At 45.1% G+C, this 13,285-nt stretch overlaps 1 protein-coding gene across 6 annotated transcripts in view; it reads right to left on the bottom strand.

The window, feature by feature from the left end:
• FLVCR2 (FLVCR heme transporter 2) overlaps positions 1-13,285 on the bottom strand; it is a 56,433-nt gene that overhangs the window by 37,898 nt on the left and 5,250 nt on the right. For 3 of the 6 annotated variants that reach the window (XR_004818182.2, XM_035720031.2, XM_035720030.2), the window contains exon 2: positions 12,918-13,048. The exons of the other annotated variants lie outside the window; for them this stretch is intronic. Coding sequence is in view for 2 of the 3 variants with exons in the window: in XM_035720031.2 (XP_035575924.1) it covers positions 12,918-13,048 (131 nt within the window). In the remaining variant the exon portion in view is untranslated. The remainder of the gene's footprint in view (positions 1-12,917; positions 13,049-13,285) is intronic. 6 annotated transcript variants of the gene reach the window in all.

Genomic DNA, 13,285 nt, shown 5'->3' with positions numbered 1-13,285 from the left:
TTACTCTGTACATCTTATCAAAGTCCTTTCTGGACAGTGAATCAGGAGGCAGTCCAAAGGGAGGGGACAATGTGGCCTTAAGTCCCTCTAAATAAACCTCCAGCCAATGATGTGGGCTCTGAGAACACAACGTCATCTCCCCCCCACAACAGCCTGAGAACCCAACAGTAGCAAGGAGGACTGTCTCACTCCACAAACAGAGCGAGGGTTGTTGAGATGCTTGCCCCAGGGCCACAGAGCAGGCCGGGGACTGAGATTGTCTCAGAACAGACAGATTGGTGACAGGGACAAAGACACTCCAGGGCCACTCAGGACACAGGGGTGGAGATGGGTTAGAGGAAGTCACTCCAGAAACCAGAGAGTCCGGATCTTTACCGGTCCCGCCCCCCTCAAGCAGCCCCCCTCAGGCAGCCCGGAAGAGACAGGCTTTAACCACCTGCTGCTCTTCCTGAACACCTGCTTCAAAGGCTTCAAGAACTGAGGATAGAGGTGGAGGGAATCTTCTCAGGGGGCCTATTTACACACAGAAGGTGAAAAGATTAGTAAGAGAGTTGAGTGGAGCCACATTCTTCCCTCACCCCAACCCCTATCTGAGGCCACAGCTGACATTATTAGGTAATAATCACAGAAAATGCCCTGGAATCTTCTTTCAGCAATGAGAAGATAATGCCCCACAGCTGAAGTGTAAAACCAGAGCCCCAAAAATCCATCACCCCACCCGAATATCCTCAGTGGCTGCTGTGTGCAAGGCGTGGCCTCTTCGGGCCCATGTATTCTGAGCAAGGCCTTTGTGGGGGCTGATCTCTCTGCAGGAGGGCGGTGACACTGGCCCCAGCTAGCTCACCAGCTGAGAGAGTGGATACAGCTGGGGCTGCTTCAGTCCCCTAGTATGGCACTAGGGAGGGGGGATCTGCCAGCAAAGATTTCAGAGACGGTAGCAGAGATGAAGGAAAGTGGGTGAGATCTAAAGATGTCACCAAGAGTGCTGCAGAGGCTGAGTATGGTAAGGAGGGAGAAGGTAGGTGTGGCCTCGGGAGCCATTTATGTGCTGGCCTTATTTATTTCAAGAGCTTCCACACTCTCCCTCACTTAACTCTGGTAGCAACCCAGATAACAGAGCTGATGCCCAAAGAGGGCAGGTGTCCTGCTGGATGCCCCCAACACAGCAGCCAGCAGAGCGGAGTCTGGGTTCCATGGCTTTTACACTAGGAGTTCTCAAACTTCAGTAGGCATCAGAATCCCTGACAGGTAATCAAAAACACAGATTCCTGAGCTGCCCCCCCAGACCCACCCCCAGAGAGGTTAATTCCTTGGGTCTGTCCTAGAGCCCAGGAATCTGCATTTTTAACCAACACCCTAGGTGGTTCTGATGCTGGAGGTTTATGGCCCACGTTTAACAGCAGCTCTCCGCTGCCCTCAAGAAGCCAAGAGACGATCCTCAGCTGTTGTCTTCCCTAGGTGTCCTAGGCAGGGCTGGTGGGAGAGAGAGAGAGAGAGATCTGTATTCCTGCCTGGCTCCTCCAGAGAGAAGAAATGGTCCCCTGGGTGAGCACTGAGTGGTTCCACAAACATGTCCAGCACTGAACCAGAAGCCCAGGGCAAAGGTCTGAGGAGACACAGATTGCTTAAGGGGCAGCCACCACCCCAAACAAACGCCCATTGGAATGGGCCCTGCTTTAATATGATGACTCACGGCTGCTTACTTCCTCCAAATAGATGGACACCACGAATAGCCTTGTGTACAGAGAGCTGCCTCCAGAGCCATCAGAGGAGACCCAGGGATGCCAACACAGACATTTGGGGCAGAAAGCAGGAATTCCCAGGAGAGGAAAAGGGGAAAAAAGAAAAAGAAAAAAACAACTCCTACCTTTGCTCCACCTTCATTCCAGCACCCCACCACACCCACCACACCCCTCAAGCCAGCAGAACTGTCTAATCAGAAGCAGTCTCCTGAAAATGAAAGGGACTTGTGTTCACCCCCTCTCCAGAGAAGGAATCAGACAGGAGCCAAAGCAAACACTGCTCCATTATGAGGTTCTAAGACACACCAATTCCAAGAAGACCGTAAGCAAGTAAAGCCCAGCGCTGCCTCCCATCTCCTCTAAGCTGAAGTGTAAAACCACTGCCCTCAGGCCGAGCAAGGCCTCATTCTGAACTGTGTGGGGCTGAGAAGCTGAGCTAATGTTTTTGCACAGCTTAAAAAAGGAAAGATGCCTGGAATAAGGGCAGAAAGCAGAAGAATCCAGGTGGACAGCCAGAGCCCACAGGAAGGCCTCCCACCTCTGAATGGTTTAGTAAAGCAAAAGGCCCTTAGTCCCTCAGAACTATGAGAAGAGAGCCACTCCATTGGGTTAAGTTCAGGAATGGGACCAGATAGGAGTCAGGAGACAGAGAATGAAGAAAGAGGAGGAAACACCAGCTGTCACATTATCTATAGGGTTCTTTATCATCCCTGATGGGGTTCCAACCCTTATCCTGCAATCCACGCAGGACTGTTTCATGTTGGGGGTTGGAGGGAGTTGAAGTCCAGGAGAGGACATCCTGTTAACAGCATTGCTGGGAAAAGATCAAGAGCCAGGCAGTGGCAAACGACTGTGTCCAGCTAAGAGGCCTGGACATCCCACTTTCTCCAGTAGAACCTTAGGTTTGTGAGACTGAGGACTGAGGTGTGGGGGTAGTGGTTTCCCGGTATCTGTGTGACCCCAGAGGCTCCAAAGCCTTTATCACATTTGGTGTGATGTCATCACCATATGCTGGGAAAATACCCCCACCTCCCGGCACCTATATCCAGCTTTTAGTTTGAGTAGCTCTCTAGTGGGACAAGTCCCCATTACGATACTGCCTGGAGACTTCCCGGAATGGCCCACCGTCCCGAGTCACCCAACTCCTGGTCACTGCACTCATGAAGAATCAGCTCATCAAAATCACCTCCTCGGGGAAGCTGTCCAGCTTGCTGCCCATTGCGCTCACTCTGGGGTAATGTCCTCCCACATGCTGTGACCTCTAATGCCCCAGGCACATACATCTGTGAGCCTGACACATGGTGGTACTATGAGCATTTAAGTGTTGGCCACTCCTTCTAGATCAAGAGCCCCTGCACACAGAAGCAATTACCTTTATTGATGGCAATACTGATAGCATCTGTTCTTCATTTAGCATTTTTTATGTCTGACCAATTCTTGGAGGAAGGGGCTCTCCCCTTGCCTCACTTAACCCCCCCCTTTACCATCTTCAATAGCCCATGTTATCTCCAGCTTACAAAGAAGAAATTAAAAGGCAGAAGACTTAAGGACTTGTCCGAAGGAACACAGCAGAGCTAAAGATGGTGTTCTCAACCCCCCGGGTCCGGCACGGTTCAAGGCACACAGTAAGGACTGCATAGCTCTTTCCATTGCAGGGATGAGAGTGAATCACATCAAAAGGACAAATCCAGGTATGACAGTCCCTTCCTCCAACGACCTGAGCTCTCAACTAAGTAGTCACCTTAATTCCCATGTATTAATTTGTCCTTCCATTGTAAGCACCTGTTACACCCAGAGCTCTGCTCTGAGGTATAGGAGAGGTGTATTAGTCAAATCTCCAGTCCTCTGACAAGTTTCCCATGTAGCCAAAAGACGAGGAGGAGAAAGAGGGGTAAAGGACAGAAGAAAAGATAAGGAAGGGGGGGGAAACACAAACCCTTCAGGCCAGTATCCCAGGGAACTCAGCTAGCACACAGAAGGCCCAGAATGCACTCCACCAGGCAGACTGATGAGTTGATGGCAAGGGGGTAAGCAGGTACCCAGCCAGAAGGAAACACCTCACAGGCAGTGGATCTCTCTCTCTCTCTTTTTGGTGGTAAACTATACATAGCATAAAACTTACCATTTTAACCATTTTTAGCTGTGTGGTCCAGTGCCATTGGGTCCATTCATATTGCTGTGCACCCATCTCCAGAACATTTCTCATCCTCCCAAACTGAAACTCTATACTCATCAACAACTAACTCCCCATCACCCCCCACCCGCCACCCCTTCTCTGGCAAGCACCATCCTACTTTCTGTCTCCATGAATTTGAGTATTCCTCGTACCTCTGATAGAATCAAAATAGATTTGCTCTTGGCCCCTGGTTCTGGGCACAGAGCTCTAACAGCCCTTGGAATCTCCTGAGTGATAGGAGTATCTTTTGTTACTCATAAGGAACCCCTTCTCCTCACACCTGAATTTATGCTATTGAGGTGACTCAGAGCAAGGCCTGATGGTCTTAGGATGATGGGCTAATCTCCAGAAAATTGTGATTAGACTTTGAGAACTTTCAGCTCCATCCTCCCCCTCACCTCTGAAGAGGGAACGGGAGCTAGAGATGACACTCCATAAAAACACACGAGCAAGGAAATTTGGTGAGCTTCCTGGACAGTAAACACATCACATCAGGGCTGGAGGGTGGCATGTCCAGAGACGCCCCCACGTCTCTTCTATTTGGCGGTTCCTGAATTGTATCCTTTATAATAAACGAGGAAAGTAAGTCACTTTCCCAGTAAGTAAAATGTTTACCTGTGTTCTGTGAGCCACTCTAGCAAATTATAGAACCTGAGTAGGGGTTGTAGGCACCCTCAATTTATAACTAGTCTGTGAGAAGTTTGGCTAGCCCCCAAGACTTGCAAATAGCATCTGAAGTGGAGGCAGTCTTGTGGAACTGAGCCCTTAACTTGTGGGGTTGGTCTGCATTAACGCCAAGTAGTCAGAGTCAGAATTAAATTGAATCGTAGGATACTCAGTTGGTGTTACAGAATCGGAGAATCGGTTGGTGTCCGAAAAAAAAGACACATCAAGACCTCATATAAGTGGAATCATATAGGATCTCTTTTCGCGGACTATCTTATTTCCCTTAGCATAGTATCTTCAAGGTTCATCCATGTATAGCATGGGTCAGAATTTCCTTTCCTTTTAAGGCTGAATAGTATTTCATTTCATGTGTACATCACATTTTGTTTATCCGTTCACCTGTAGATGGATACTTGGATTGCTTTCTCCTTTGTGGCTATTGTGAATAATTGCTATAAACACGGGTATGCAAATATCTGTTTTAACTTCCTGCTTTCAATTCTTCTGGGTAAATAGCCAGAAGTAGAATTGCTGGATCATATGGTAATTCTATTTTTAATTTGTTGAGGAACTGCCATACTGTCTTCCATATGACTGCACCATTTTATATTTCATCAGCAACGCACAAGGGTTCTAATTTCTCCACATCCTTGCCTACACTTGTTTCTTTCTTTTCTCTTTTTCCATAGCCATCCTAATGAGCATGAAGTGGAATCCACTGTGGTTTTAATTTGCATTTCCCTGATGATGAGCATCTTTTCATGTGCTTATTGACTGTTTGTATATATTTTTCAAAGAAATACCTGTTCAAGTCCTTTGTTCATTTGTAAATTAGGGTCTTTTTCTTGTTCAGCTGTAGGGATTCTTTATATATTCTAATATCAACTCCTTGTCAGATATATAATTTGAAAATGTTTTCTCCCATTCCATGAATTGCCTTTTCACTTTATTGATAATGTCCTCTGAGGCACAGAAATGTTTCATTTTGATGTAGTCCAATGAATCTATTTTTTTCTTTTGTTGCCCATGCTTTTAGCACCACAACTGAAAAATCATTGCCATCATTACCAAATCTGGAATCATTAAGCATTTTCCCTATGTTTTCTTCTTACAGTCTTACAGCTTTCCCAACACCGTTGGTTGAAAAGGCTAGCGATAATCATGGGTCAATATAGGTTCATCAATTTTAACAAAGCTACCACTATGGTTTATAGTTTTCTCAACACCATTTGTTGAAAAGACTGGTGTGATCATGATGTGTTAATGTAAGTTCAACTGTAACAAATCCACCACTCTGGTGTCTGGTGGGGGTGCTGACGATGGAGGAGGCTGTGTATGCTGAGGAGTGGGGGTAAGAAGGGTAGGAAGAAATTGTACCTTCAACTTAATTTTGCTGCAAACCTAAAACTGCTCTAAAAGAACTTTTTTTTTTTTTTTTTTTTAAAGGAAAATGTTTCCATTGTCCTTGACATCCCTGTTGAAATCATTTGACCACATATGTGAAGGTTTACTTCTGGGTTCTCTATTCCATTGGTCTATATGTTTGTCTTTATGCCAACACCATACTGTCAGGATTACTACAGTTTTGTTATTAGTTTTAAAGTCAAGAAGTGTGGGACACCTGGGTGCCTCAGCTGTTGAGCATCTGCCTTTGGCTCAGGTCCTGATACCGGAGTCCTGGGATCGAGTCCCACATCGGGCTCCCTGAAGGGAGCCTGCTTCTCCCTCTACCTAGGTCTCTGCCAATCTCTCTCTCTCTCTCTCTCTCGGTCTCTCTGTCTCTCACGAATAAATAAATAAAATCTTTTTTAAAAATTCTACATGAATTTTTCTATTTTCCATTTTTCTATTTCTGCAAATAGTATCACTGGAATTTTGATGGAGATAGCATTGAATCTGTAGATTATTTTTGGTAGTATTTCCATCTTAACAATATTAAGTCTTCCAATCCACCAACACAAGATGTCTTTTCAGGTATTTATGACTTCTTCAATTTCTTTCAGCAATATTTTGTAGTTTTCAATGTAGAAGTCTTTCACATTTTTGGTTAAACTTATTCCTGGGTATTTTGTTATTGATGCTTCTGTAAATGGAATTGTTTTTCCTAATTTCCTTTTTGGATTGTTCATAGTTAGTGTACAAAAATACAATGAGGGGATGCCTAGGTGGCTCAGCGCTTAGGCGTTTGCCTTAGGCACAGGGCATGATCCTGGAGTTCTGGATGAGTCCTGCATCTAGCTCCCTGCATGGAGCCTACTTCTCCCTCTCCCTGTCTCTCTCTCTCTCTCTCCACCTCTACCCCTTCTTCCCCCCCTCATGAATAAATGGGTTAAATGTTTAAAAAAAATACAATGAGGTTAAAGTGTTGCAAATTTGGTTCACAGAAAGTAACTGGCCATTGGGAGCACAGCATGGGGGAAATAGTAGGGGGTAGGACAAATAAGTAAAAAGGCCATGAAATTCCTACCATTTTGAATGGGGCTTTTTCTTGATTGGGTGTTTGCCTGGTTGCTATCTTTGACTAATCTCTAGAACTCCTTTAAAGACATTATTTTAGCTGGTTTCTAATTTACTTAGCATTTCTGTGGGGCGTGAGGGTCTAAAGCTTCCCAACCCACCATCTTGCTAATGTCATTCTTGGAGGCCTAAGGCTTATTCCCCAAGAGGCGAGTGTATCTTCAAGGAGAGAATTAAGGAACCAGATTGGTCAAAGCAAAGAGACAAGGCTGGAAGGGAACAAGAGACAGACTGCATAGAAAGAAATGGCAAGGAGTAGGGGTCTTAGCATGCTAACCTGAAGACTTAGATTTGATTCCACAGAGTTGCCAGGCACCTGCAATAATGCTGCCAATGCTACAAAGACAAGAAAGAAGTCAAGCCAGGCCACCCTAAGCCTCCTCCAGTGCCCTGAGCTGAAGGCCAAAAAACCAAAAGAAGTAGGATCATCAGCATGGTTCCACCTCACATTCCACCAGGGTCTGCCCCCCCCCCTCCATCCCCCACCCCCGGGTTGGAGTATATTTTTTTAAGATCTTAAATGAATCCGAATTATGAGCCCCAACCTCAGCCCGGCCTCTTTCCTCAATCTGACGGGTGAGTGGCTGAGCTCCCAACTGCTTCCACTTGCACACTGGACCAGTATACAGCAAACACATAATAAATCTGCTCTGACAAGAGTGTGGCTCCAAGCAAGAGGCTCTGCTTGGAGGTTCCCACAGCCTGGTGTTCTTCTCTCCTAACGATCCCAAAAACTGATCGCTGGTCTCACCTGGGAAGCCAGGTGAAAAGATAGGAACCTGGGCCCCACCCCTGGAGAGTCCAGTTAAGGTAGTCCAAGTGGGCGTCCAGGCATCTGTGTTTTTACCCAGCCCTTTGGGTGAGGCAAATCATCACCATTTTTGCCTTGGAGCACTGGTCTGATTTCCTCCTCAGAGAGACCAGCCTCCTAGCTCATTTCTGCTGCCCTGCGCCTTTGGCGAGGGCTTTCCAATTGCCGCAGGAGAGCTGGAATTCACTTCTACTTTCCCTTCCCCAGAAGCCTCAAACTGAAGTTTTATCTGATCCACAGTTTCAAAAAATAGACTATCAGTAAAGACACATACACACGAATTAGTTATCAGCACTTAAAAAACATACTTCATAAGCCAGACACAGAAAGACAAATATTGCATGATTCCACTTATATGAAGTGCTTAGCACCAGCAAATTCATAGAAACTGAGAGGTAACTACGGGCTGGAGGGAGGGGGATAGGAAGAGTTATATTATTAGTATCTGATAGGAGGGAGGGAGGATAGGAGGAGTTATTATTTGATGTACACAGTTGTTGAGGGTGATGAAAAAGTTTCGGGTATAGATAGCTTACATAACATTGTAAATGTAGTTAATGCCATTGAATTGTACACTACGGATGGCTGAAATGATAAATATTATGTCTCTTTTACCAGAATAATAATAATAATAATAATAATAATAATAAAAACAACAACAACAACCAGACTTCACCTAAAAATCTGGATCTCTGGTTTCTCTTTAAAGAAAAAATGAGGAGATCTGGCAATACCAGGTCATGCTTTGTATGCTAACAGTTGGCAGGAGCTGATGCATCTGCTGTCTTTAGATGGGAAATGGACTCTCACTTTACCATGACCCCATCACACCCTGATGTCATTTTGACTGTCACATTTATAAAACCTGGCTGGCTCCCAGGATCATTTGAAGGTATGGTCACAGCCTCACACCACTGCATGTAAGTCACCACTAGCCTCCTTCTGCCCTCCCAGTACTGGCCTATTCCTGTCTTCTAGTGCATAAGGGGAGGCCAGGAAGTGGTCAGCCACGTGGGCAGGCACCCCGTGTGCTTTTAGTAACAAGAATGATCACTAGAAGAGAACAAGACTTTGCCTTTGCCTCCCCCCACTTCAGTCAGACCTTGAAAGGCCTCTGACATTAGAAAATTCCAAATGATAAGCTTTAACACATGACCATGGCAAATGACCATGATTTCGGAACAAGAGTAGGCTGACCACCCACCTAATGACCCTGACCCCTGAGTCAATCTCAGATACCCAGCCTCTCTGGTACTACCACACGACCAGTCAGTCCAGCAGATGCCACCTCCTCAAGGCTGGACTCAGTTTCCTAGTGCTCATCTTGATCTGCTAGAAATATGATGTGGTTCTGGACATGCTCCTCCAAATGATGGCAGCTGGAATATTCTAAGCTGAGGGAGTCTCAGAAAACAGTAGAGCCAGCAGAGCAGGAGAGTCGTTCTGACTTCCTCCTCCTCCTCCTCCTTCTCCTCCTCCTCCTCCTCTTCCTCCTCCTCCTCCTCATACTCCCCTACCACTTCCTCCCCCTCCTCCTCCTGCTCCTCCCCCTACTTCCCTAAATCAGGCGCCTTAAATCCCTCCTATAAGAGGGGCCCCTCCCATACCCGGAGCAAAGCAGCACCCTTACCTCTGAAGACAAAAGGGTACCAGGTACAATCAAAACAAACAGGCCTCATTCAGTTTTCCAGTTCACTACACTAACTTCAAAGTCCTAACCTGCCATATTCCTCCACGATGCTGCATTTTCAAATCTAGCATAAAAGTACCTAGGGCTGTTTCTTTATTTTCTTTGGAAGGCTCCCATATCATGTAATACTTACATTAAATAAATATGGATGACTTTCTCCTGATAATCTGTCTTCATCTGTTTAATTTTTAGACCTGACCAGGGCCCCTAAGAGGGTCAAGGAAAGCTCCCCCATCTTGCCCCCTAAATAGCTATGATAAAGTTCACTTTGTAAATTAGGCACAGTAAGAGATGAGCAATAACTAGTAATAAAATATAACAACTGGTAACAACATCCTGCAATAAAAGTTAGTTACGTGAATGTCACCGCTCTCTCTCAAAATATCTTATTGTACTGTGCTCACCCTTCTTACAACGATATGCGATGATAACATGCCGATGTGATGATATGAAGTGACAGGAATGACGTGGCATTAAGATATAGTATTAGGCCATGGATGATGTCCCTATAGGTCAGAAGAAGGATCATCTGTTTCCAGGTGGATCACAGGTGACTAAAACCATGGAAAGTGAAACCGGGATAAGGGGAGACTACTGGATTTTCTTAACTCGAAAAGCCAACAGTCTCCTACTACTCTTTCTGGTTGGCACCATGCCATCAGTTGTCCAAGGGTCCTTGAGAAAATCCCTTCCCATCTCGGTGCTCCAGGCTCCTCACGGGGCCTGAAGCTGACTTGGTCTCTCCCAACTCCCACATCTCTCCCTTCCAGGGCCACCAAGCTATCACCAGACTCTAGGACAGACAGGGCTTTCTTCCAATCCTTCCACTATAGCATCATCTATATCACTCAAAACACCACATGAATCATTTCCCTGACAGCAGTGGAACAACTGTTGCTACATGCCAGGCTGTCTCCACCTGTGCAAATGGCCAGAGCCAAAGGGACGAGGCTGTGCTACCATTCAAAGACTCCTTCCCACTCTCACCCCAGTTGAGGACCCACTGGTATCTTCTACCCAAAGACTGGAGCCCATCTTCCTGTGCCTCTTGCTAGGCTCAAAGAGGGAGAATCTGCCCTCAGCAGTTTATAACCCAGTGAGTGGGGAGGCAATGCTAATGCCAGGTGCTTAAAAACAGAAGGCAGAGGCAGAGGCTCTCAGATTCTGGAGAAAACTGGTGGACACTTCATCGCCACCAACAACCAGACACAAGGGACAAAATTCCAACCTCATAATCCTGCCCTCCCCCTTTATAAAAAATGCTTTAAAGTGGGTGCCTGGGTGGCTCAGTTGGTTAAGTGTGTGACTCTTGATCTCAGCTCAAGTCTTGACCTCAGGATCACGAGTTCAAGCCTTGTTCTGAGCTCCATGCTGGGTGTGGAGCCTACTTTAAAAGAACAATTAATTACTTAAGGAAATAAATAATTTAAAAATTTAAATATTAATTTAAAAAATTAAAAATACATGCTTTATCCACATGATAACTCGGTATTGGCCTATTGACATGGGCTTCTGGAGGTGGAGTTGCATTCAAATCTCTCTTCTATGATTTCGTAGCTGTATGACCCTGGGTAAGTTTGCTCCATTTATCTGGGTCTCATTTCCTTACCCATAACAATGGGGACAATTCCACCTGCCTCATAGAGTTGAAAAATTAAATAATAGATGAGAAAATGCATTGCACATGATAGGTGTTTGATAGATATTAGCTTCCTTCCTCTTCAATTTTCCCTAAGCAATTAGGCAAAGAAGATATTAAAAAAAATCTCATGGAGTACTGAAAATAAATCCTTTATATGTCGATCTAGGCTTTTGTTTGTTTATCAGAATGTTAGTGCCTCATAAAATTTTAAAATCTAGTACAGGAACTCTGAGAAGGCAGAGATTATCTTTGTAGCCCTAGCATAGTGCCTGGCAAAAGGGGAGGCACTAGGTGAATGCTTCTTGAATGAATGAATGAATGAATGAATGACGAATTTAATGCAAGCAAGGCTGGTGCATGTGTGGAGTACCCAAGAGGCACTAGAAAAGAGAGGTCAGAATTACCAGGTACAGAGTTTTGCTGATCCATGTGGGGTTTGTAGGCCAAGAAGAATTATTCTGTGGAATAGCATTTGAAGTCTCTTTAGACAACTCTGTGGAGGCTTTTTTTTCTAAGCAGCAAAGCTCAAGGTACCCTAATACTATTTCTCCTCATTCAGCCATGCTTTATTCAGGAAGAAAGGCTAAATAAAACACATGCCAAGAACCAAACATAAGATAGTCATCTCTCAACGTGAGGAAGCAGAAACAATTCAGTTTTTCATCTTTTTTTTTTTTTTTAGGGCTAAACCTAAAAGATCAAATTGAATAGATGGCTCCGTGATACAAATATATGCTGTCAGAGTGTTTTTAAATGTAAAATTCTTAGCATTTCCTGATCTTGGTGGGGACTGGGGAGAGGAAATTAATAAATAGTCTTATTAAATTTTAAAGATTTATCTGGCGTTAAGTTCCCTCACAGGTATGTGAGGAGGGGTCTGAAAAGCTATTAGTTTATGCATTATGGTTTACAAAAAAATTTTGGATTTGGCCACCTGAGGGCTTCTCCGAGTTAGCAATCCTGCTCTCCTCAAACAATGGGTTTGAGATTGCAGTGACCTAGTCTGTTCTGCTCCTAATAGGGAGATTTAACCATTGGGAAGTTTGAAAAGACCTACCTTTCACCTCGCAGTCTTACCCTCCTATAAGGGAAATATCTTATAAGAACAAAGGGTTACTGGTCATTTGTAAAATAAAATAAAATACATTAAATTAAAATAACAGCAACATTTGCAAGTGCTTCGGGGAAGAAATGAGACCTGGAGGCAGTGGTCTAGATAGAGAAGGACCCCATAAATACCTGCTTCAAATATTTGGAGAAGGTAGAGTCATAACATGCCCAACGTTTTGGGTCATAACCTCATTGAGATGCAAAGAATTTGAGATCATCCTTCCAAAAAGAAGGAAAGAAACGTGATTGAAATATGAACTTCTAAAAAAAAAAGAAAGAAAAGAAAAGAAATTTGAACTTCCTGTGCCTTTCCAAAAAACTTTTCTAGGCCTGGGAAATTCAGAGCAAGATTTCTACTCCATCCTGCTATCTAACCCCCAGGGAAGCAGCGTGGCCCAAAGTACTATTCCCTCTGTCCTGGCTTCAGCTGTGTATTAAAGAAGGTAAACACGGAGCCAAACACCACCGGGCCAGCACTCTGTGATTCTATGTATAGTACAGGAGATGCTGCACTCTAGGAAAGCTGGTGGTCAGGTTAAACATCTGTCAAATTCTGACGATACCAGAATAATCTGGTCCCCAGGGGCTGCTCCCTGAGAAAGAACAGCTTTCCGGAAACCACAGGTCTAAGCACGTGGACTGACAGGGCCAGGAAGGAGATCATGAGCCCGTTGACATTCCAGAAGCATGCTTTCTGCAGGGGGAGGAGAAATTGTTGGTGAAAGACAAGGCCTCCTCTTTCAGCTCCCCTGCTCATCTCTTACACAGTCATCTAGTCACAATCCCCCACCCATACCCAGCCACGAAGTCACCCGGAGTCACAAACACTGCTGAAGTCAGGAAAGGCCAGGCTCACACAAGCAGGTGCCCTCAGGTCCAATCTAGCACACTGAGCCTCCCAATGATAGGATGCCCATTCCTCTGAACACCC

Source organism: Canis lupus, chromosome 8, assembly GCF_003254725.2.
Source record: "Canis lupus dingo isolate Sandy chromosome 8, ASM325472v2, whole genome shotgun sequence".
Lineage (NCBI taxonomy): Eukaryota > Metazoa > Chordata > Mammalia > Carnivora > Canidae > Canis > Canis lupus.
The sequence above is the reverse complement of the archived record's forward strand: the minus strand, read 5'-3'. Positions and strand labels throughout refer to the sequence as shown.